This window comes from Coregonus clupeaformis, unplaced genomic scaffold, assembly GCF_020615455.1.
Source record: "Coregonus clupeaformis isolate EN_2021a unplaced genomic scaffold, ASM2061545v1 scaf0006, whole genome shotgun sequence".
Lineage (NCBI taxonomy): Eukaryota > Metazoa > Chordata > Actinopteri > Salmoniformes > Salmonidae > Coregonus > Coregonus clupeaformis.
The window spans coordinates 1010001-1036050 of record NW_025533461.1 but is presented as its reverse complement, the minus strand read 5'-3'; the positions used below and the strand labels follow the sequence as shown (position 1 = coordinate 1036050).

The 26050-nt window shown below is 41.3% G+C and overlaps 1 protein-coding gene across 6 annotated transcripts in view; it reads right to left on the bottom strand.

The window, feature by feature from the left end:
* Window positions 1-26050, bottom strand: part of LOC121574694 (plasma membrane calcium-transporting ATPase 2-like) — a 184747-nt gene that overhangs the window by 96405 nt on the left and 62292 nt on the right. For all 6 annotated transcript variants that reach the window (XM_045212324.1, XM_041887232.2, XM_045212320.1 and 3 more), the window contains exons 3-5: window positions 24397-24654; window positions 22122-22247; window positions 1242-1370 (exon numbers count right to left, since the gene is read on the bottom strand). In XM_045212324.1, the coding sequence (XP_045068259.1) occupies window positions 1242-1370; window positions 22122-22247; window positions 24397-24654 (513 nt within the window). The remainder of the gene's footprint in view (window positions 1-1241; window positions 1371-22121; window positions 22248-24396; window positions 24655-26050) is intronic.

The window sequence follows — 26050 nt, the reverse complement described above, 5'->3', positions numbered from 1 at the left end:
CTGTGTGTAGTGCACTACTTTTGACCAGAGCCCCTGTAAGAAATAGGGTGCCATTTGGGAACGTAGCCTATGTATTATGTAGTAGTCTGGAGGAGCTGCTCAGGACTAACTAACAGCATCAAAGAGGTGTTTCAGGAGCGGAGCAGTCGTCCCAAACGGGGACAGCCTGGCGTCACACAGATGATCAAAACAGTTTCATATCTTTCAAGTCTGTCTGGGGTGAATTGGTGAATGTTAAATCATTTATTGTGAAGTTACTATTACTATATAACTCAGAAGATCTCTTGGTGAATTTAACCAATCACAGGAGGCTTGGATCATGTTGAATTTAACCAATCACAGGCTTTGATTTGGGACAGTTGAAAGTGTATTGAGGACGGATTTGGGGAGATATGGATGAGATGGGGTTTTTTCTTTCAATCCTTAAAGAGATGCAGTAACGTGCATGGTTATGCTCCTCTTGTTAAGGGAAGAATCGGAGGGACTGAAGCCGGGTTGGTGTTGATCAGGGACAGGTCAGGGGTCAGGGGTCAGGGGTCAGGGTAGTTAGGGGGGGTTAAGTGTTGGTCCTGATGGGTATTGGGTACAGGGGGACTGGGGGACGGGACGAGGGTGGCTGGGGGCGACTAAGGTCACAAAGAGAGATACTCTACCTGTGTTCTGTTGACCATCCTCCACTTCCTCACCTGGTTTATAGAACAACAAGAGAGTACGGAGAGGAGAGGCAACCAGAGCTTTAGTATAGAGCTGGCCACTTCCCACATCAGGCCACGCCTCCAGCAGCCAGTAGGCACATCGTATATACAGGTCATTGTGTCTGGAGTGTTTGTTTAGACAGAGGTCTTTTAGAGTAGCATCACCCTCCCAAAGAGATTCAAACCTATCCAGGATGGATACTTTACTTCATCAGTCTATAGTTGGAGCAGTTTAAGTAACATTTGAGAAAAAAAAAAATAGTAATAATAATAATAGTAATAATATATTAATATGATAATAATAATATTAATAATAATAATAATGTAATAACAATAGCTATGATATTATTATTAATAATATTAATATTATGTTAATCATTTTAATAACATTAATAATAGCATTATTATTATTAATAATGATAATATAATAACAACATCTTAATATTATTATAACAATAATAAGGGAAAAGGAAGGAGGGAGGGTTAATATTAGGGTTAGGGTTACATAGGTTTAGGGTTAGGGGTTAGGGGTTAGGGGTTACATACCTTTCTTCTCCTTCTTCTCCTCCTCCCCGGCTTCTCCGGCCCCCAGCAGGGTGAAGATGATGCCGGTCTGGGAGTTGACCCCCACAGCTGTCACCAGCATCCTGCCTGAACCCTCCATCACATGGGTTCCTGTAAACACACACACACTCACACAGACACGCACACACACACACAAACACACACACACAAACACAAACACAAACACACACACACAAACACACACACACACACTCACACGCACACAAACACACACACACACACACAAACACACACACACACACACACACACACACACACACACACACACACACACACACACACACACACACACACACACACACACACACACACACACACACACACACACACACACACACACACACACACACACACACACACAAACACAAACACACACAGACAGGAAGATTTTGAAACAGAGGGAATTATGCATTGTATCCTGCATCAACATCTGATTGACTGTCATAGAGAAAATATACCTGTATACCACACCCACACGCACACACAGACACACACAGACACACAATTACTGTCAAGGATAACCAGTTGTCAGCTATGGACATGAGTATAAAGGGAGTACTTACATGATAGAGAGAGACAGAAAGAGAGAGAGAGTTACAGAGAGAGAGCGAGAGAGTTACAGAGATAGAGAGAGAGAGAGAGAGAGAGAGAGAGAGAGAGAGAGAGAGAGAGAGAGAGAGAGAGAGAGAGAGAGAGAGAGAGAGAGAGTTACAGAGAGAGAGTTACAGAGAGAGTTAAAGAGAGAGAGCTACAGAGAGAGAAATAGAGAAAAATAGAGTTACAGAGAGCGAGAGAGAGAGAGAGAGAGAGAGAGAGAGAGAGAGACACAGTTCTATTAGAACACACCAAAAATTACACATATCTAGGACTAAATATCAGCAACACAGGTAGTTTTCACATGGCTGTGAATGAGCTGAGAGACAAAGCAAGAAGAGCATTCTATGCCATTAAAAGGAATATTAAAATCGAAATTCCAATTAGAATCTGGCTCAAAATTTTCCAATCAGTTATAGAACCAATTGCTCTATATGGCAGCGAAGTATGGGGCCCGCTCTCTAATACTGAATTTACCAAATGGGACAAACATCCAATCGAAATATTGCATGCAGAGTTTTGCAAGACTGTATTGCAAGTGCAAAGAAAAACTCCAAATAACGCATGTAGAGCAGAATTGGGCCAATACCCCTCCTTATTCGAATAGAAAAAAGAGCCATCAAATTTTACAACCATCTAAAAACAAGTGACCCCAAAACATTCCATCACACAGCTCTACTATGTCAAGAGATGAAACAAGAGAAGAGTCCCCTAAGCCAGCTGGTTCTGAGGCTCAGTTCACTAACCAAAACCAACCTCATAGAGCCTCAGGATAGCACTCAGAAAATCTGGCCCAACCAAATCATCACAAAGCAAAAAGAAAAATATATCACCTATTGGAAAGACACCACAAAAAATCAAAGTAAACTTGCTATTTGGCTCTAAACAGACAGTACATGGTGGCAGACTATCTGACCACTGTGACTGATAGAAAACAGAGAAAAACACTGACTAGGTACAGACTCAGTGAGCACAGTCTGGCTATAGAGACCGGTCGTCACAGGCAAACCTGGCTGCCCAGAGAGGACAGGCTGTGCTCACTCTGCCCCCGGGGAGAGGTAGAGACAGAGCTGCATTTCCTATTACACTGTGACAAATACTCAGACCTAAGAGAATCTTTCTTTCCCAAAATTATCATTCAGTACAACGAATTTGAAACTATAAAAAGCCAAATATGTGTCCTCCTGCCACAACCTGAGGGACAGCCAGTGAAAATTGTAATGTAATGTCAATAATATTTCCTGTTTTGTTTTGGCTTTCATAGCATGTAATGTGTCTTCTCAGTCATGTTGAGACTGGTCGACTACTATTGCTTTAATGTATTGTTATTCTCATTAATATTGTTGTTGTAGTTGCTGTTAATGGTAATCCCATTTCCACTACTACTATTATTATTGCTGTTGGTCCCACCATTTTTGTTATATGTATACTTTGACAATGTAAGTAATTTTACTTGCCATGTCAATAAAGTCTGTTGAATTGAATTGAATTGAATTGAGAGAGAGTTACAGAGAGAGAGAGAGAGAGAGAGAGAGTTACAGAGAGAGAGTTACAGATAGAGAGAGAGAGAGTTACAGAGAGAGAGAGAGAGAGAGATAGAGAGTTACAGAGAGAGAGGGAGAGTTACAGAGAGAGAGAGAGAGAGCGTTACAGAGAGAGAGAGAGTTACAGAGAGAGAGAGACAGTTACAGAGAGAGAGAGAGAGTTACAGAGAGCGAGAGAGAGTTACAGAGAGAGAGAGACAGTTACAGAGAGAGAGAGAGAGTTACAGAGAGAGAGAGAGAGAGAGAGAGTTACAGAGAGAGAGAGTGTAATGTAATGTCAATAATATTTCCTGTTTTGTTTTGGCTTTCATAGCATGTAATGTGTCTTCTCAGTCATGTTGAGATTGGTCGACTACTATTGCGTTAATGTATTGTTATTCTCATTAATATTGTTGTTGTAGTTGCTGTTAATGGTAATCCCATTTACACTACTACTATTATTATTGCTGTTGGTCCCACCATTTTTGTTATATGTATACTTTGACAATGTAAGTAATTTTACTTGCCATGTCAATAAAGTCTATTGAATTGAATTGAGAGAGAGAGAGAGAGAGTTACACAGAGAGAAATAGTTACAGAGAGAGAGAGAGAGAGAGAGAGAGAGTTACAGAGAGAGAGAGAGAGTTACAGAGAGAGAGTTACAGATAGAGAGAGAGAGAGAGAGAGAGAGAGTTACAGAGAGAGAGTTACAGAGAGAGAGTTACAGAGAGAGAGAGAGAGAGAGTTACAGAGAGAGAGAGAGAGAGTTACAGAAAGAGAGAGAGAGGGAGTTACAGAGAGAGAGAGAGTTACAGAAAGAGAGAGAGAGTTACAGAGAGAGAGAGAGAGAGAGTTAGAGAGAGAGAGTTACAGAGAGTTACAGAGAGAGAGTTACAGAGAGAGAGAGAGAGTTACAGAGAGAGTTACAGATGAGAGAGAGAGAGAGTTACAGAGCGAGAGAGAGAGTTACAGAGAGAGATTACAGATAGAGAGAGAGTTACAGAGAGAGAGAGAGAGTTACAGAGAGAGATAGAGAGAGTTACAGAGAGAGAGAGAGAGAGAGAGAGAGAGAGAGTTACAGAGAGAGAGAGAGAGTTACAGAGAGAGATAGAGAGTTACAGAGAGATGAGAGAGTTACAGAGAGAGAGAGAGAGAGAGAGAGAGAGATTACAGAGAGAGAGAGTGTAATGTAATGTCAATAATATTTCCTGTTTTGTTTTGGCTTTCATAGCATGTAATGTGTCTTCTCAGTCATGTTGAGATTGGTCGACTACTATTGCGTTAATGTATTGTTATTCTCATTAATATTGTTGTTGTAGTTGCTGTTAATGGTAATCCCATTTACACTACTACTATTATTATGCTGTTGGTCCCACCATTTTGTTATATGTATACTTTGACAATGTAAGTAATTTTACTTGCCATGTCAATAAAGTCTATTGAATTGAATTGAATTGAGAGAGAGAGAGAGAGTTACACAGAGAGAGAAACAGTTACAGAGAGAGAGAGAGAGAGAGAGAGAGAGAGAGAGTTACAGAGAGAGAGAGAGAGAGAGAGAGAGTTACAGAGAGAGAGTTACAGAGAGAGAGTTACAGATAGAGAGAGAGAGAGAGAGAGAGTTACAGAGAGAGAGAGTTACAGAGAGAGAGTTACAGATAGAGAGAGAAAAAGAGAGAGTTACAGAGAGAGAGTTACAGAGAGAGAGTTACATATAGAGAGAGAGAGAGAGAGTTACAGAGAGAGAGAGAGAGAGAGTTACAGAGAGAGAGAGAGAGATACAGAGAGAGAGAGAGTTACAGAGAGAGAGTTACAGATAGAGAGAGAGAGAGAGAGAGTTACAGAGAGAGAGAGAGTTACAGAGAGAGAGTTACAGAGAGAGAGAGAGAGTTACAGAGAGAGTTACAGATAGAGAGAGAGAGAGGAGTTACAGAGCGAGAGAGAGAGTTACAGAGAGAGAGTTACAGATAGAGAGAGAGAGTTACAGAGAGAGAGAGAGAGAGAGAGATAGAGAGTTACAGAGAGAGAGGGAGAGTTACAGAGAGAGAGAGAGAGAGAGCGTTACAGAGAGAGAGAGAGTTACAGAGAGAGAGAGACAGTTACAGAGAGAGAGAGAGAGTTACAGAGAGCGAGAGAGAGTTACAGAGAGAGAGAGACAGTTACAGAGAGAGAGAGAGAGTTACAGAGAGAGAGAGAGAGAGTTACAGAGAGAGAGAGTGTAATGTAATGTCAATAATATTTCCTGTTTTGTTTTGGCTTTCATAGCATGTAATGTGTCTTCTCAGTCATGTTGAGATTGGTCGACTACTATTGCGTTAATGTATTGTTATTCTCATTAATATTGTTGTTGTAGTTGCTGTTAATGGTAATCCCATTTACACTACTACTATTATTATTGCTGTTGGTCCCACCATTTTTGTTATATGTATACTTTGACAATGTAAGTAATTTTACTTGCCATGTCAATAAAGTCTATTGAATTGAATTGAGAGAGAGAGAGAGAGAGAGTTACACAGAGAGAGAAATAGTTACAGAGAGAGAGAGAGAGAGAGAGAGAGAGAGAGAGAGAGAGAGAGAGTTACAGAGAGAGAGAGAGAGAGAGAGAGAGTTACAGAGAGAGAGTTACAGAGAGAGAGTTACAGATAGAGAGAGAGAGAGAGAGAGTTACAGAGAGAGAGAGAGAGTTACAGAGAGAGAGTTACAGATAGAGAGAGAGAGAGCGAGAGTTACAGAGAGAGTTACAGAGAGAGAGTTACAGATAGAGAGAGAGAGAGAGAGTTACAGAGAGAGAGAGAAAGAGTTACAGAGAGAGAGAGAGAGAGAGAGTTACAGAGAGAGAGTTACAGATAGAGAGAGAGAGAGTTACAGAGAGAGAGAGAGAGAGAGGTTACAGAGAGAGAGTTACAGAGAGAGAGAGAGTTACAGAGAGAGTTACAGATAGAGAGAGAGAGAGTTACAGAGCGAGAGAGAGAGTTACAGAGAGAGATTACAGATAGAGAGAGAGAGTTACAGAGAGAGAGAGAGAGTTACAGAGAGAGATAGAGAGGTTACAGAGAGAGAGAGAGAGAGAGAGTTACAGAGAGAGAGAGAGAGTTACAGAGAGAGAGAGAGAGTTACAGAGAGAGATAGAGAGAGTTACAGAGAGAGAGAGAGAGAGAGAGTTACAGAGAGAGAGAGTGTAATGTAATGTCAATAATATTTCCTGTTTTGTTTTGGCTTTCATAGCATGTAATGTGTCTTCTCAGTCATGTTGAGATTGGTCGACTACTATTGCGTTAATGTATTGTTATTCTCATTAATATTGTTGTTGTAGTTGCTGTTAATGGTAATCCCATTTACACTACTACTATTATTATTGCTGTTGGTCCCACCATTTTTGTTATATGTATACTTTGACAATGTAAGTAATTTTACTTGCCATGTCAATAAAGTCTATTGAATTGAATTGAATTGAGAGAGAGAGAGAGAGAGTTACACAGAGAGAGAAACAGTTACAGAGAGAGAGAGAGAGAGAGAGAGAGAGAGAGAGTTACAGAGAGAGAGAGAGAGAGAGAGAGAGTTACAGAGAGAGAGTTACAGAGAGAGAGTTACAGATAGAGAGAGAGAGAGAGAGAGAGAGTTACAGAGAGAGAGAGAGAGTTACAGAGAGAGAGTTACAGATAGAGAGAGAGAGAGAGAGAGAGAGTTACAGAGAGAGAGTTACAGAGAGAGTTACATATAGAGAGAGAGAGAGAGTTACAGAGAGAGAGAGAGAGAGTTACAGAGAGAGAGAGAGAGAGACAGAGAGAGAGAGAGTTACAGAGAGAGAGTTACAGAGAGAGAGAGAGAGAGTTACAGAGAGAGAGAGAGAGAGAGAGAGAGTTACAGAGAGAGAGTTACAGAGAGAGAGAGTTACAGAGAGAGTTACAGAGAGAGAGAGAGAGAGAGTTACAGAGCGAGAGAGAGAGTTACAGAGAGAGAGTTACAGATAGAGAGAGAGAGTTACAGAGAGAGAGAGAGAGTTACAGAGAGAGATAGAGAGAGTTACAGAGAGAGAGAGAGAGAGAGAGAGAGAGAGAGAGAGTTACAGAGAGAGAGAGAGAGTTACAGAGAGAGATAGAGAGTTACAGAGAGAGATAGAGAGAGTTACAGAGAGAGAGAGAGAGAGAGAGAGAGAGTTACAGAGAGAGAGAGTGTAATGTAATGTCAATAATATTTCCTGTTTTGTTTTGGCTTTCATAGCATGTAATGTGTCTTCTCAGTCATGTTGAGATTGGTCGACTACTATTGCGTTAATGTATTGTTATTCTCATTAATATTGTTGTTGTAGTTGCTGTTAATGGTAATCCCATTTACACTACTACTATTATTATTGCTGTTGGTCCCACCATTTTTGTTATATGTATACTTTGACAATGTAAGTAATTTTACTTGCCATGTCAATAAAGTCTATTGAATTGAATTGAATTGAGAGAGAGAGAGAGAGTTACACAGAGAGAGAAGCAGTTACAGAGAGAGAGAGAGAGAGAGAGAGAGAGAGAGAGAGTTACAGAGAGAGAGAGAGAGAGAGAGTTACAGAGAGAGAGTTACAGAGAGAGAGTTACAGATAGAGAGAGAGAGAGAGAGAGAGAGAGTTACAGAGAGAGAGATAGAGTTACAGAGAGAGAGTTACAGATAGAGAGAGAGAGAGAGAGAGAGAGATACAGAGAGCGAGTTACAGAGAGAGAGTTACAGATAGAGAGAGAGAGAGAGTTACAGAGAGAGAGAGAGATTAAGAGAGAGAGAGAGAGAGAGAGATACAGAGAGAGAGAGAGTTACAGAGAGAGAGTTACAGATGAGAGAGAGAGAGAGTTACAGAGAGAGAGAGAGAGTTACAGAGAGAGGTTACAGAGAGAGAGAGAGATTACAGATAGAGAGAGAGAGAGAGAGAGTTACAGAGCGAGAGAGAGAGTTACAGAGAGAGAGTTACAGATAGAGAGAGAGAGTTACAGAGAGAGAGAGAGGAGTTACAGAGAGAGAGATAGAGAGTTACAGAGAGAGAGAGAGAGATCAGAGAGAGAGAGAGAGTTACAGAGAGAGAGTAGAGAGTTACAGAGAGAGAGATAGAGAGTTACAGAGAGAGAGAGAGAGAGAGAGAGAATTACAGAGAGAGAGTGTAATGTAATGTCAATAATATTTCCTGTTTTGTTTTGGCTTTCATAGCATGTAATGTGTCTTCTCAGTCATGTTGAGATTGGTCGACTACTATTGCGTTAATGTATTGTTATTCTCATTAATATTGTTGTTGTAGTTGCTGTTAATGGTAATCCCATTTACACTACTACTATTATTATTGCTGTTGGTCCCACCATTTTTGTTATATGTATACTTTGACAATGTAAGTAATTTTACTTGCCATGTCAATAAAGTCTATTGAATTGAATTGAATTGAGAGAGAGAGAGAGAGAGTTACACAGAGAGAGAAACAGTTACAGAGAGAGAGAGAGAGAGAGAGAGAGAGAGAGAGAGAGAGAGAGAGAGAGAGAGAGAGAGTTACAGAGAGAGAGTTACAGAGAGAGAGTTACAGATAGAGAGAGAGAGAGAGAGAGTTACAGAGAGAGAGATAGAGTTACAGAGAGAGAGTTACAGATAGAGAGAGAGAGAGAGAGAGAGAGAGAGAGAGAGAGAGTTACAGAGAGAGAGTTACAGATAGAGAGAGAGAGAGAGAGTTACAGAGAGAGAGAGAGAGAGAGAGAGAGTTACAGAGAGAGAGAGAGAGAGAGAGAGAGATACAGAGAGAGAGAGGTTACAGAGAGAGAGTTACAGAGAGAGAGAGAGAGAGGGTTAGAGAGAGAGAGAGAGAGTTACAGAGAGAGAGTTACAGAGAGAGAGAGAGAGTTACAGAGAGAGTTACAGATAGAGAGAGAGAGACAGAGAGAGAGAGTTACAGAAGAGTTACAGAGAGAGAGTTACAGAAGAGAGAGAGAGAGAGAGAGAGAGAGTTACAGAGAGAGATAGAGAGAGTTACAGAGAGAGAGAGAGATAGAGAGAGAGAGAGAGTTACAGAGAGAGAGAGAGAGTTACAGAGAGAGAGAGTTACAGAGAGAGAGAGAGTTACAGAGAGAGAGAGAGAAGAGAGAGTTACAGAGAGAGAGAGAGAGAGAGAGAGAGTTACAGAGAGAGAGAGTGTAATGTAATGTCAATAATATTTCCTGTTTTGTTTTGGCTTTCATAGCATGTAATGTGTCTTCTCAGTCATGTTGAGATTGGTCGACTACTATTGCGTTAATGTATTGTTATTCTCATTAATATTGTTGTTGTAGTTGCTGTTAATGGTAATCCCATTTACACTACTACTATTATTATGCTGTTGGTCCCACCATTTTTGTTATATGTATACTTTGACAATGTAAGTAATTTTACTTGCCATGTCAATAAAGTCTATTGAATTGAATTGATTGAATTGAGAGAGAGAGAGAGAGTTTACACAGAGAGAGAAATAGTTACAGAGAGAGAGAGAGAGAGAGAGAGAGAGAGGGAGAGGTAGAGACAGAGAGAGAGGAGAGAGAGTTACAGAGAGAGAGTTTAAGAGAGATTTACAGAGAGAGAGAGTAGAGAGAGAGAGAGTTACAGAGGGGAGAGAGCGAGAGTACAGAGAGAGAGATACAGAGAGAGAGTTACAGAAGAGAGAGAGAGAGAGAGTTACATAGAGAGAGAGAGAGAGAGAGAGTTACAGAGAGAGAGAGAGAGAGAGAGAGAGAGTACAGAGAGAGAGAGAGTTACAGAGAGAGAGAGTTACAGATAGAGAGAGAGAGAGAGAGTTACAGAGAGAGAGAGAGAGAGAGAGTTACAGAGAGAGAGTACAGAGAGAGAGAGAGAGTTACAGAGAGAGAGAGATACAGAGAGAGAGAGAGTTACAGAGCGAGAGAGAGAGTTACAGAGAGAGAGTTACAGATAGAGAGAGAGAGTTACAGAGAGAGAGAGAGAGAGAGAGTTACAGAGAGAGAGTAGAGAGAGTTACAGAGAGAGAGAGAGAGAGAGAGAGAGAGAGTTACAGAGAGAGAGAGAGTTACAGAGAGAGATAGAGAGTTAAAGAGAGAGATAGAGAGTACAGAGAGAGAGAGAGAGAGAGAGTTGAGAGAGAGAGAGAGTTACAGAGAGAGAGAGTGTAATGTAATGTCAATTATATGCTTCCTGTTTTGTTTTGGCTTTCATAGCATGTAATGTGTCTTCTCAGTCATGTTGAGATTTGTCGAAGCTACTATTGCGTTAATGTATTGTTATTCTCATTAATTTTGTTGTTGTAGTTGCTGTTAATGGTAATCCCATTTCACTACTACTATTATTATTGCTGTTGGTCCCACCATTTTGTTATATGTATACTTTGACAATGTAAGTAATTTTACTTGCCATGTCAATAAAGTCTATTGAATTGAATTGAATTGAGAGAGAGAGAGAGAGGTTACATAGAGAGAGAAACAGTTACAGAGAGAGAGAGAGAGAGAGAGAGAGAGAGAGAGAGAGAGAGAGAGAGAGAGAGAGAGAGAGAGAGAGAGAGAGAGAGTTACAGAGAGAGAGAGAGAGATTCACAGAGAGAGAGAGAGAGAGAGAGAGAGTTACAGAGAGAGAGTAAGATAGAGAGAGAGAGTTACAGAGAGAGAGAGAGAGATTACAGAGAGAGAGTAGAGAGAGTTACAGAGAGAGAGAGAGAGAGAGAGAGAGAGAGAGAGAGAGAGTTACAGAGAGAGAGAGAGAGTTACAGAGAGAGATAGAGAGTTACAGAGAGAGATAGAGAGAGTTACAGAGAGAGAGAGAGAGAGAGAGAGAGAGAGTTACAGAGAGAGAGAGTGTAATGTAATGTCAATAATATTTCCTGTTTTGTTTTGGCTTTATAGCATGTAATGTGTCTTCTCAGTCATGTTGAGATTGGTCGACTACTATTGCGTTAATGTATTGTTATTCTCATTAATATTGTTGTGAAGTTGCTGTTAATGGTAATCCCATTTACACTACTACTATTATTATTGCTGTTGGTCCCACCATTTTTGTTATATGTATACTTTGACAATGCTAAGTAATTTTACTTGCCATGTCAATAAAGTCTAATGAATTGAATTGAACTGAGAGAGAGAGAGAGAGAGTTACACAGAGAGAGAAACAGTTACAGAGAGAGAGAGAGAGAGAGAGAGAGAGAGAGAGAGAGAGAGAGAGAGAGTTACAGAGAGAGAGAGAGAGAGAGAGAGAGTTACAGAGAGAGTTACAGAGAGAGAGTTACAGATAGAGAGAGAGAGAGAGAGAGTTACAGAGAGAGAGATAGAGTTACAGAGAGAGAGTTACAGATAGAGAGAGAGAGAGAGAGAGAGAGAGAGAGTTACAGAGAGCGAGTTACAGAGAGAGGTTACAGATAGAGAGAGAGAGAGGAATTACAGAGAGAGAGAGAGAGAGAGATTACAGAGAGAGAGAGAGAGAGAGAGAGATACAGAGAGAGAGAGAGTTACAGAGAGAGAGTTACAGATAGAGAGAGAGAGAGAGAGTTACAGAGAGAGAGAGAGAGAGTTACAGAGAGAGAGTTACAGAGAGAGAGAGAGAGTTACAGAGAGAGTTACAGATAGAGAGAGAGAGAGAGAGTTACAGAGCGAGAGAGAGAGTTACAGAGAGAGAGTTACAGATAGAGAGAGAGAGTTACAGAGAGAGAGAGAGAGTTACAGAGAGAGATAGAGAGAGTTACAGAGAGAGAGAGAGAGAGAGAGAGAGAGAGTTACAGAGAGAGAGAGAGAGTTACAGAGAGAGATAGAGAGTTACAGAGAGAGATAGAGAGAGTTACAGAGAGAGAGAGAGAGAGAGAGAGAGAGAGAGAGTTACAGAGAGAGAGAGTGTAATGTAATGTCAATAATATTTCCTGTTTTGTTTTGGCTTTCATAGCATGTAATGTGTCTTCTCAGTCATGTTGAGATTGGTCGACTACTATTGCGTTAATGTATTGTTATTCTCATTAATATTGTTGTTGTAGTTGCTGTTAATGGTAATCCCATTTACACTACTACTATTATTATTGCTGTTGGTCCCACCATTTTTGTTATATGTATACTTTGACAATGTAAGTAATTTTACTTGCCATGTCAATAAAGTCTATTGAATTGAATTGAATTGAATTGAGAGAGAGAGAGAGAGAGAGTTACACAGAGAGAGAAATAGTTACAGAGAGAGAGAGAGAGAGAGAGAGAGAGAGAGGGGAGAGGTAGAGACAGAGCTGCATTTCCTATTACACTGTGACAAATACTCAGACCTAAGAGAATCTTTCTTTCCCAAAATTATCATTCAGTACAACGAATTTGAAACTATAAAAGAGGAAGAAAAAATCAAATATTTATTGGGTGAAAAGCCAAAATGTGCAATTTTGGCAGCCAAATATGTGTCCTCCTGCCACAACCTGAGGGACAGCCAGTGAAAATTGTAATGTAATGTCAATAATATTTCCTGTTTTGTTTTGGCTTTCATAGCATGTAATATGTCTTCTCAGTCATGTTGAGATTGGTCGACTACTATTGCTTTAATGTATTGTTATTCTCATTAATTTTGTTGTTGTAGTTGCTGTTAATGGTAATCCCATTTCCACTACTACTATTATTATTGCTGTTGGTCCCACCATTTTTGTTATATGCATACTTTGACAATGTAAGTAATTTTACTTGCCATGTCAATAAAGTCTATTGAATTGAATTGAATTGAATTGAGAGAGAGAGAGAGAGAGAGAGAGTTACAGAGAGAGAGAGAGAGAGAGAGTTACAGAGAGAGAGTTACAGATAGAGAGAGAGAGAGAGAGAGAGAGAGTTACAGAGAGAGAGAGAGTTACAGAGAGAGAGAGTTACAGAGAGAAGGTTACAGATAGAGAGAGAGAGAGAGAGAGAGAGAGTTACAGAGAGAGAGTTACAGAGAGAGAGTTACAGATAGAGAGAGAGAGAGAGTTACAGAGAGAGAGAGAGAGAGAGAGAGAGATACAGAGAGAGAGAGAGAGAGAGAGAGAGAGAGAGAGAGAGATACAGATAGAGAGAGAGTTACAGAGAGAGAGTTACAGATAGAGAGAGAGAGAGTTACAGAGAGAGAGAGAGAGAGAGAGAGAGTTACAGAGAGAGAGTTACATAGAGAGAGAGAGAGTTACAGAGAGAGTTACAGATAGAGAGAGAGAGAGAGAGTTACAGAGCGAGAGAGAGAGTTACAGAGAGAGAGTTACAGATAGAGAGAGAGAGTTACAGAGAGAGAGAGAGTTAAAGAGAGAGATAGAGAGAGTTACAGAGAGAGAGAGAGAGAGAGAGAGAGAGTTACAGAGAGAGAGAGAGAGTTACAGAGAGAGAGAGTGTAATGTAATGTCAATTATATTTCCTGTTTTGTTTTGGCTTTCATAGCATGTAATGTGTCTTCTCAGTCATGTTGAGATTTGTCGACTACTATTGCGTTAATGTATTGTTATTCTCATTAATTTTGTTGTTGTAGTTGCTGTTAATGGTAATCCCATTTCCACTACTACTATTATTATTGCTGTTGGTCCCACCATTTTTGTTATATGTATACTTTGACAATGTAAGTAATTTTACTTGCCATGTCAATAAAGTCTATTGAATTGAATTGAATTGAGAGAGAGAGAGAGAGAGTTACATAGAGAGAGAAACAGTTACAGAGAGAGAGAGAGAGAGAGAGAGAGAGAGAGAGAGAGAGAGAGAGAGAGAGAGAGAGAGAGAGAGAGAGAGAGAGAGAGAGAGAGTTACAGAGAGAGAGAGAGAGAGAGAGAGATTACAGAGAGAGAGAGAGAGAGAGAGAGTTACAGAGAGAGAGTTACAGATAGAGAGAGAGAGAGAGTTACAGAGAGAGAGAGAGTTACAGAGAGAGAGAGAGTTACAGAGAGAGAGAGTTACAGAGAGAGTTACAGAGAGAGAGAGAGAGAGAGAGAGAGAGAGAGTTACATAGAGAGAGAGTTACAGAGAGAGTTACAGATAGAGAGAGAGAGAGAGAGTTACAGAGCGGGAGAGAGAGTTACAGAGAGAGAGTTACAGATAGAGGAGGATTACAGAGAGAGAGAGAGTTACAGAGAGAGAGTTACAGATAGAGAGAGAGAGAGAGAGAGAGAGTTACAGAGAGAGAGAGAGAGAGTTACAGAGAGAGAGTTACAGAGAGAGAGAGAGAGTTACAGAGAGAGTTACAGATAGAGAGAGAGAGAGAGAGAGTTACAGAGCGAGTGAGAGAGTTACAGAGAGAGAGTTACAGATAGAGAGAGAGAGTTACAGAGAGAGAGAGAGTTACAGAGAGAGAGAGAGAGTTACAGAGAGAGATAGAGAGAGTTACAGAGAGAGAGAGAGAGAGAGAGTTACAGAGAGAGAGAGTGTAATGTAATGTCAATAATATTTCCTGTTTTGTTTTGGCTTTCATAGCATGTAATGTGTCTTCTCAGTCATGTTGAGATTGGTCGACTACTATTGCGTTAATGTATTGTTATTCTCATTAATTTTGTTGTTGTAGTTGCTGTTAATGGTAATCCCATTTCCACTACTACTATTATTATTGCTGTTGGCCCCACCATTTTTGTTATATGTATACTTTGACAATGTAAGTAATTTTACTTGCCATGTCAATAAAGTCTATTGAATTGAATTGAATTGAGAGAGAGAGAGAGAGAGAGAGAGTTACACAGAGAGAGAAACAGTTACAGAGGGAGAGAGAGAGAGAGAGAGCAAGAGAGAGAGAGAGAGAGAGAGAGAGAGAGAGAGAGAGTTACAGAGAGAGAGAGAGAGTTACATATATATAGAGAGAGAGTTACAGAGAGAGAGTTACAGATAGAGAGAGAGAGAGAGTTACAGAGAGAGAGAGAGAGAGAGATAGAGAGTTACAGAGAGAGAGGGAGAGTTACAGAGAGAGAGAGAGCGTTACAGAGAGAGAGAGAGAGAGAGAGCGTTACAGAGAGAGAGAGAGTTACAGAGAGAGAGAGAGTTATATAGAGAGAGTGAGTTACAGAGAGACAGAGAGATAGCGTTACAGAGAGAGAGTTACAGAGAGAGAGAGAGTTACAGAGTGAGAGAGAGAGTTACAGTTTGAGAGAGAGAGTTACAGAGGGAGAGAGAGAGAGAGAGTAAGAGAGAGAGAGAGAGTTACAGAGAGAGAGAGAGTTATATATAGAGAGAGAGTTACAGAGAGAGAGAGAGGTACAGAGAGAGAGTTACAGATAGAGAGAGAGAGAGAGAGAGAGTTACAGAGAGAGAGTTACAGAGAGAGAGAGAGAGAGTTACAGAGAGAGAGAGAGAGAGTTACACTATTTGACACAGAGGTAAAATACCTGCTATATGCTGATGACTTGGTACTTCTATCACCAACCAAAGAAGGTCTTCAACAGAACCTTAACATTCTAGAGCAATATTGCAATAATTGGGCCCTGGCAGTAAATTTCAAAAAAACTAAAATCATGATTTTCCAAAAAAAAAACAGATGTCAGAAACACAAATATAAATTCACCCTGAACAACACCATAATTGAACACACTAAAAATTACACATACCTTGGTCTGACCATATCTGCATCGGGAAACTTTAATATGGCAGTGAATGCACTCAAAGAAAAAGCCCGCAGAGCATTGTATGCAATAAAAATGAAATTATTCAAAATCAATATCCCAATTAGAATTTGGACCAAAATATTTGACAGTGTAATCCTACCAATAGCTCTTTACGGAAGTGAGGTTTGGGGGCCACTCAATAAACTGGACTTTAAAATATGGGACAAACATCCAATTGAAGCCCTACATGCAGAATTCTGTCGGAATATTCTTCAAGTCCAGAGAAATACACCAACTAATGCATGTAGGGCAGAATTGGGCCGCTTTCCAGTAGTAATAAAAATACAGAAAAGATCATTAAAATTTTGGCTACATCTAAATTCAAGTCCAAATTCAAGTCTGCAATTTAAAGCACTTCAAACCCAAGAGCTGAGCCCAGAAACGAGCCCTCTCAGTCAGCTGGTGTTGGACCGAACCAACCAAGCTGACACCAGCACTGCTTCAAAAGAAAGAATTCTAATGAACAAAATCATGAACCAATCAAAGGACTCATATTTACAACATTGGAAAAACAAAACAAAATCCCAAAGCCGACTAAATTGCTATCGGACCCTAAACAGAGAATATGAATTGGCTGATTATCTCTACTCTGTCAGAGATACGAAGCAGAGACAGATCCTTACCAAGTACAGGCTGAGTGACCACCAATTGGCAATAGAAACCGGCTACCCAAAGAGGAGCGTATATGTGGTCACTGCACGACAGGGGAGGTAGAAACAGAAATGCACTTTCTCCTTTACTGTGATAAATATTCCTCACAAAGACATTCATTATTCACAGAAATGACTAGATTTGTTCCAAATTTTAACTTATTAAACCCAGAGGAAAAACTAAAAATACTCATGGGCGAAGGAGCTATGGCTCCTCTTGCAGCCAAATATGTATTTGCCTGCCATAGCCTGAGGGACACTGAATAATAACATCTGCATAGTAAATAGTAACGTACTTAATATTGTTATTTAGTTATAAGTTAGTCATAGTTTCATTTTCCATATTTAGATTTGTATATTTATTATATTTATACTATTGACTGTTACCATTTTATTGTTGTTATTTATTTATTATTATTTACTACCATTTTTATTATTATTTGTTATTATTTTTTTATTTTTTTTACAATGTATATTGTATACATTGTTGCTTTGGCAATATTGACGCAATGTTTTTCATGCCAATAAAGCAGCTTGAATTGAGTTACAGAGAGAGAGAGAGAGAGAGTTACATATATATAGAGAGAGAGAGTTACAGAGAGAGAGAGAGAGAGAGAGAGAGAGAGAGAGAGAGAGAGAGAGAGAGAGAGAGAGAGAGAGAGAGAGAGAGAGAGAGAGAGAGAGAGAGAGAGAGATTATATAGAGAGAGAGTTACAAATAGAGAGAGAGAGAGAGTTACAGAGAGAGAGAGTAACAGATAGAGAGAGAGAGAGAGAGAGAGAGAGAGAGAGAGAGAGAGAGAGAGTTACAGAGAGAGAGAGAGAGAGAGTTACATATATATAGAGAGAGAGAGTTACAGAGAGAGAGTTACAGAGAGAGAGTTACAGATAGAGAGAGAGAGAGAGTTACAGAGAGAGAGAGAGAGAGATAGAGAGTTACAGAGAGAGAGGGAGAGTTACAGAGAGAGAGAGAGCGTTACAGAGAGAGAGAGAGAGAGAGAGAGAGAGAGTTACAGAGAGAGAGTTAAAGAGAGAGAGTTACAGATAGAGAGAGAGAGAGCGAGAGTTACAGAGAGAGAGAGAGCGTTACAGATAGAGAGAGAGAGAGTGAGAGTTACAGAGAGAGAGAGAGAGTTACAGAGAGAGAGTAACAGATAGAGAGAGAGAGAGAGAGAGAGAGTTACAGAGAGAGAGAGAGAGTTACAAATAGAGAGAGAGAGAGTAACAGATAGAGAGAGAGAGAGAGAGAGAGAGAGAGAGAGAGAGAGAGAGAGAGAGAGAGAGAGAGAGAGAGAGAGAGAGAGAGAGAGAGAGAGAGAGAGAGAGTTATATATAGAGAGAGAGAGTTACAAATAGAGAGAGAGAGAGAGTTACAGAGAGAGAGAGTAACAGATAGAGAGAGAGAGAGTAACAGATAGAGAGAGAGAGAGAGAGAGAGAGAGAGAGAGAGAGAGAGAGAGAGAGAGAGAGAGAGAGAGATTACATATATATATAGAGAGAGAGTTACATATATATAGAGAGAGAGAGTTACAGAGAGAGAGTTACAGAGAGAGAGTTACAGATAGAGAGAGAGAGAGAGTTACAGAGAGAGAGAGAGAGATAGAGAGTTACAGAGAGAGAGGGAGAGTTACAGAGAGAGAGAGAGCGTTACAGAGAGAGAGAGAGAGAGAGAGAGAGAGAGCGTTACAGAGAGAGAGAGAGTTACAGAGAGAGAGAGAGTTATATAGAGAGAGTGAGTTACAGAGAGACAGAGAGATAGCGTTACAGAGAGAGAGTTACAGAGAGAGAGAGAGTTACAGAGTGAGAGAGAGAGTTACAGTTTGAGAGAGAGAGTTACAGTTTGAGAGAGAGAGTTACAGAGAGAGAGAGAGAGAGAGTTACAGAGAGAGTGAGAGTTATATATAGAGAGAGAGTTACAGAGAGAGAGAGAGAGAGAGAGTTATATATATAGAGAGAGTTACAGAGAGAGAGAGAGAGAGAGAGAGTTACAGAGAGAGAGAGTTACAAGAGAGAGAGAGAGTTACAGAGAGAGACGAGAGAGAGAGAGAGAGAGAGAGAGAGAGAGTTATATAAAGAGAGAGAGAGTTACAAATAGAGAGAGAGAGAGTTACAGAGAGAGAGAGTAACAGATAGAGAGAGAGAGAGAGAGAGAGAGAGAGAGAGAGAGAGTTACAGAGAGAGAGAGAGAGTTACATATATATATAGAGAGAGAGTTACAGAGAGAGAGTTACAGAGAGAGAGTTACAGATAGAGAGAGAGAGAGAGTTACAGAGAGAGAGAGAGAGAGATAGAGAGTTACAGAGAGAGAGGAGAGTTACAGAGAGAGAGAGAGTGCACAGAGAAAGAGAGAGAGAGAGAGAGAGCGTTACAGAGAGAGAGAGAGTTACAGAGAGAGAGAGAGTTATATAGAGAGAGTGAGTTACAGAGAGACAGAGAGATAGCGTTACAGAGAGAGAGTTACAGAGAGAGAGAGAGAGTTACAGAGTGAGAGAGAGAGTTACAGTTTGAGAGAGAGAGTTACAGAGAGAGAGAGAGTTATATATAGAGAGAGAGTTACAGAGAGAGAGAGAGAGAGAGAGTTATATATATAGAGAGAGTTACAGAGAGAGAGAGAGAGAGTTACAGAGAGAGTTACAGAGAGAGAGAGAGAGTGTTTAGTAGCATGGTATACTATACAGGCCTGTCTAGTAGCATGGTATACTATACAGGCCTGTGTGGTAGCATGGTATACTATACAGGCCTGTCTAGTAGCATGGTATACTATACAGGCCTGTCTGGTAGCATGATATACTATACAGGCCTGTCTGGTAGCATGGTATACTATACAGGCCTGTCTGGTAGCATGGTATACTATACAGGCCTGTCTGGTAGCATGGTATACTATACAGGCCTGTCTGGTAGCATGGTATACTATACAGGCCTGTCTGGTAGCATGGTATACTATACAGGCCTGTCTGGTAGCATGGTATACTATACAGGCCTGTCTGGTAGCATGGTATACTATACAGGCCTGTCTGGTAGCATGGTATACTATACAGGCCTGTCTGGTAGCATGGTATACTATACAGGCCTGTCTGGTAGCATGGTATACTATACAGGCCTGTCTGGTAGCATGATATACTATACAGGCCTGTCTGGTAGCATGGTATACTATACAGGCCTGTCTGGTAGCATGGTATACTATACAGGCCTGTGTGGTAGCATGGTATACTATACAGGCCTGTCTGGTAGCATGGTATACTATACAGGCCTGTCTGGTAGCATGGTATACTATACAGGCCTGTCTGGTAGCATGGTATACTATACATGCCTGTGTGGTAGCATGGTATACTATTCAGGCCTGTCTGGTAGCATGGTATACTATACAGGCCTGTCTGGTAGCATGATATACTATACAGGCCTGTCTGGTAGCATGGTATACTATACAGGCCTGTCTGGTAGCATGGTATACTATACAGGCCTGTCTAGTAGCATGGTATACTATACAGGCCTGTCTAGTAGCATGGTATACTATACAGGCCTGTCTGGTAGCATGGTATACTATACAGGCCTGTCTGGTAGCATGGTATACTATACAGGCCTGTCTAGTAGCATGGTATACTATACAGGCCTGTCTGGTAGCATGGTATACTATACAGGCCTGTCTGGTAGCATGGTATACTATACAGGCCTGTCTGGTAGCATGGTATACTATACAGGCCTGTCTAGTAGCATGGTATACTATACAGGCCTGTGTGGTAGCATGGTATACTATACAGGCCTGTCTGGTAGCATGGTATACTATACAGGCCTGTGTGGTAGCATGGTATACTATCAGGCCTGTCTGGTAAGCATGGTATACTATACAGGCCTGTCTGGTAGGGATGGTATACTATACAGGCCTGTCTGGTAGCATAGTATACTACACAGGCCTGTCTGGTAGCATGGTATACTATACAGGCCTGTGTGGTAGCATGGTATACTATACAGGCCTGTCTGGTAGCATGGTATACTATACAGGCCTGTCTGGTAGGATGGTATACTATACAGGCCTGTCTGGTAGCATAGTATACTATACAGGCCTGTCTGGTAGCATGGTATCTATACAGGCCTGTCTAGTAGCATGGTATACTATACAGGCCTGTCTGGTAGGATGGTATACTATACAGGCCTGTCTGGTAGCATGGTATACTATACAGGCCTGTCTAGTAGCATGGTATACTATACAGGCCTGTGTGGTAGCATGGTATACTATACAGGCCTGTCTGGTAGCATGGTATACTATACAGGCCTGTCTGGTCAGGGATGGTATACTATACAGGCCTGTCTGGTAGCATGGTATACTATACAGGCCTGTGTGGTAGCATGGTATACTATACAGGCCTGTCTGGTAGCATGGTATACTATACAGGCCTGTCTAGTAGCATGGTATACTATACAGGCCTGTCTAGTAGCATGGTATACTATACAGGCCTGTCTGGTAGCATGGTATACTATACAGGCCTGTCTGGTAGGATGGTATACTATACAGGCCTGTCTAGTAGCATGGTATACTATACAGGCCTGTCTGGTAGCATGGTATACTATACAGGCCTGTCTGGTAGCATGGTATACTATACAGGCCTGTCTGGTAGCATGGTATACTATACAGGCCTGTCTGGTAGCATGGTACTATACAGGCCTGTCTAGTAGCATGGTATACTATACAGGCCTGTCTGGTAGCATGGTATACTATACAGGCCTGTCTGGTAGCATGGTATACTATACAGGCCTGTCTGGCAGCATGGTATACTATACAGGCCTGTCTGGTAGCATGGTATACTATACAGGCCTGTCTAGTAGCATGGTATACTATGCAGGCCTGTCTGGTAGCATGGTATACTATACAGGCCTGTCTGGTAGCATGGTATACTATACAGGCCTGTCTGGTAGCATGGTATACTATACAGGCCTGTCTGGTAGCATGGTATACTATACAGGCCTGTCTGGTAGCATGGTATACTATACAGGCCTGTCTGGTAGCATGGTATACTATACAGGCCTGTCTGGTAGCATGGTATACTATACAGGCCTGTCTGGTAGCATGGTATACTATACAGGCCTGTCTGGTAGCATGGTATACTATACAGGCCTGTCTGGTAGCATGGTATACTATACAGGCCTGTCTGGTAGCATGGTATACTATACAGGCCTGTCTGGTAGCATGGGTATACTATACAGGCCTGTCTGGTAGCATGGTATACTATACAGGCCTGTCTGTGTAGCATGGTATACTATACAGGCCTGTCTGGTAGCATGGTATACTATACAGGCCTGTCTGGTAGCATGGTATACTATACAGGCCTGTCTGGTAGCATGGTATACTATACAGGCCTGTCTGGTAGCATGGTATACTATACAGGCCTTTTTTAACCAATGTCTTGGCACTATTCACCAGTTAATGGACAACCCTTAACAGGTACAATACGTGCCTGGGTGCAGTGCGTGCTTGTGTGTGTGCGTTTGTGTGCGTGTGCGTGTGCGTGTGCGTGTGTGTCACTGACCAGACAGTAGCATAGGATCCTTGTCGGCTTCTTTCTTGACGTGATCAGACTCTCCTGTTAGTGAACTCTCATCTATCTTCAGATCGTTGCCCTGTATCAACACTCCATCCGCTGGAAGCAGGTCACCTGAAACACAACAGATACTGTTTTATAACCTACAAGTTGCTTACAAGTTTTTTCAAATATCGCAGTTGCCAAAATGTGGGCCAATCACTGGGATTGAAGACGTGACCCCCAGAGCCGGAGTTTGCGAATTACGTCCATCTGCCACCCCGTCCACAACACCCTAGCAAAACCCAACCCTACTGGATGGAAATAGCGCTCACCGTTGCTCCTAGTGGCTGCATCCTGTATTCAGGCACACAGCTCCCTCATGAGTTATAGGCACAAGTTACGGACAAAGGTATGGGATAGGGTTAATTAACTTCAGGCATTCATTCCAATTGGTTAAGTTAAGGATTAAGGTTTGGGATAGGGTTAATTCACTTCAGGCATTCATTCCAATTGGTTAAGGATTAAGGGTTGGGATAGTGTTCATTAGCTGGCTCAGAACAGGGAAGCACGGCTGGCCCTGAAATGTACACGAAGAGCTAACATTAATAATATGCATGTCAATCTCTCATGGCTCAAAGTGTTATTTGTCACATACACGTGTTTAGCAGATGTTATTGCGGGTGTAGCGAAATGCTTGTGCTTCTAGCTCCGACAGTGCAGTAATATCTATTCACAATTTCACAACATATACCCAATACACACAAATCTAGTAAGGAATGGAATTTAAGAATATATACATATATGGACAAGCAATGACAGAGCGGCATGGACTAAGATACAGTAGAATAGTGTATGACATGTTAAATGCACCGAGCTGTCTGTTTAAACTACTGGCACACTAAGACACCCATGCATACCCCACAAGACATGCCACCAGAGGTCTCTTCACTGTCCCCAAGTCCAGAACAGACTATGGGAGGCGCACAGTACTACATAGAGCCATGACTACATGGAACTCTATTCCACATCAAGTAACTGATGCAAGCAGTTTTAAAAAACTGGTAAAAATACACCTTATGGAACAGCGGGGACTGTGAAGAGACACACACAGGTACAGACAAACACAGGTACAGACACACACATACGCACACAAACGCTAGCACACGCACGTACATTAAATTAACTTTGTATGGTGGTATTATACATTTTGTATTGTAGATATGTAGTGGTGTAATAATGTTATATGATGTACTGCAGGGTTCTTCAATTCCGGTCCTGGAGGGCCGAAACACTTCTGTTTTTTATTTCTACCTGGTAGTTAATTACACTCACCGGGTGTCCCAGGTCTGAATTAGCCCCTGATTAGAAGGAGAGGATGAAAAACAGAGGTGTTTTCGGCCCTCCAGGATTGAAGAACCCTGATGTACTGTTTTATCTTTTGTTTTGTGTGTGATGTAAGTGCCTTAACCCCAGGAAGAGTAGCTGCTGCCTTGGCAGGAACTAATGGGGATCCATAATAAACCCCAGGAAGAGTAGCTGCTGCCTTGGCAGGAACTAATGGGGATCCTTAATAAACCCCAGGAAGAGTAGCTGCTGCCTTGGCAGGAACTAATGGGGATCCATAATAAACCCCAGGAAGAGTAGCTGCTGCCTTGGCAGGAACTAATGGGGATCCATCATAAAATACAAACACAAAACTTCAGGCATTAATTCTGATTGGTTAAATTAAGGATTAAGGTCTGGGATGGGGATAAAACAGGAAGTTTAGCCATCAAGACTCGCCTTGCTAACTCACAGATGGCGCAGTGGTCTGAAGGAGTCTGCATGCTTCCAGACGAACTTTGGAAGAGTTTGTGCATTTATTATGACAACATTCTGTGACGTTTTAGTTCATTTTGGACTTCAGTAAATTTATTTTGGGCAGTTTGGGCACAAAGCATTTTTTCTTGAGGCAAGCCGAAGTCGGTAGTCTATACCCTTTCGTCAGTGATTGGTCAACAGTAGGTATTCTTCAATTAAGTCTTTGTTGTGATGACCAGTTTACAGAGGATTATAGAGTGCAGTGATGTGTCCTATTAGGATCACTGGTGGCAAATCTGATGGCTGAATGGTAAAGAACAACTAGCCGCTGGAGAGGACCCTTACCTCGAGAGCATCCACCCTTATTCTTCATACCGAACCACATGACCTTTGTTATTAGGAGGTGTTCAGAACAAGGTTAAGGGCAGAGAAAGCTTATTGGACATGGTTAGGTTAGTTGTCTATGGGTAACAACACGTACCATACTTGATTTGTGCGATGTCCCCGACCACGATGTCAGCCACGGGGAGCTGGATGACCTGAGCGGCTCTGACCACCTGGAACTTCTGCTCCTGCTCGATGCGGCTCTGCAGCCCTCTGAACTGCTTCTCCTTGCTCCAGTCGTTGAAGGCTGTCACCAGCACAACACACACTACAGACAGTAAGATGGCTGCTCCCTCTATCCAGCCGGCCTCAGCCTCACCCTCGTCCTCCGCACCCGCCGCCGCTGTCCCACAGGCTGAGAGAGAGAGAGAGAGAGGGAGGGGAGGGGTTATATAGAGGTGATATGTAGACATGCATGCACGCATATACACAAACACACACATCTGGAAATATGCATTCTGCTCTTCTATTATACAGCATTCTGCTCTTCTATTATACAGCATTCTGCTCTTCTATTATACAGCATTCTGCTCTTCTATTATACAGCATTCTGCTCTTCTATTATACAGCATTCTGCTCTTCTATTATACAGCATTCTGCTCTTCTATTATACAGCATTCTGCTCTTCTATTATACAGCATTCTGCTCTTCTATTATACAGCATTCTGCTCTTCTATTATACAGCATTCTGCTCTTCTATTATACAGCATTCTGCTCTTCTATTATACAGCATTCTGCTCTTCTATTATACAGCATTCTGCTCTTCTATTATACAGCATTCTGCTCTTCTATTATACAGCATTCTGCTCTTCTATTATACAGCATTGTGTTCTACTACACAGCATTGTGTTCTACTACACAGCATTGTGTTCTACTACACAGCATTGTGTTCTACTACACAGCATTGTGTTCTCACTACACAGCATTGTGTTCTACTACACAGCATTGTGTTCTACTACACAGCATTGTGTTCTACTACACAGCATTGTGTTCTACTACACAGCATTGTGTTCTACTACACAGCATTGTGTTCTACTACACAGCATTGTGTTCTACTACACAGCATTGTGTTCTACTACACAGCATTGTGTTCTACTACACAGCATTGTGTTCTCATTGTGTTCTACTACACAGCATTGTGTTCTACTACACAGCATTGTGTTCTACTACGCTCTACTACACAGCATTGTGTTCTACTACACAGCATTGTGTTCTACTACACAGCATTGTGTTCTACTACACAGCATTGTGTTCTACTACACAGCATTGTGTTCTACTACACAGCATTGTGTTCTACTACACAGCATTGTGTTCTACTAAACATCATTGTGTTCTACTTAACACAGGAGAGACAGTAAAGCACTAACTCTCTGGGATTACAAGTAATATAAAACACTAAGTTACTTCACTACTAATGTAAAGCCACATCAACCAGAGAAACATTTCCCCAGCAGTGTCTCTGCACAGCAGGCGAAGCACCATCGCTGCTTAGCAAACAGAAACACACAGGGAATACACTTTAATTAACAGTCTAAAAGTGAAGTGACTTCAGGTAATGAGAAGGATCCCAGATTCACTCACACAGACAACGTCTGCCTCAATGTAACCAGATGTTAATATGTGTATAGTGAAGTGATCACGCTGAAACGGAGCAGCAATATTTGGTTCTGTTTGCAGACACTCTATAAAGGATCCTCCACAAGGGAGTTTTTATTCCCAGCACCACAGAGAAAAGTTTAATTAAAACAACT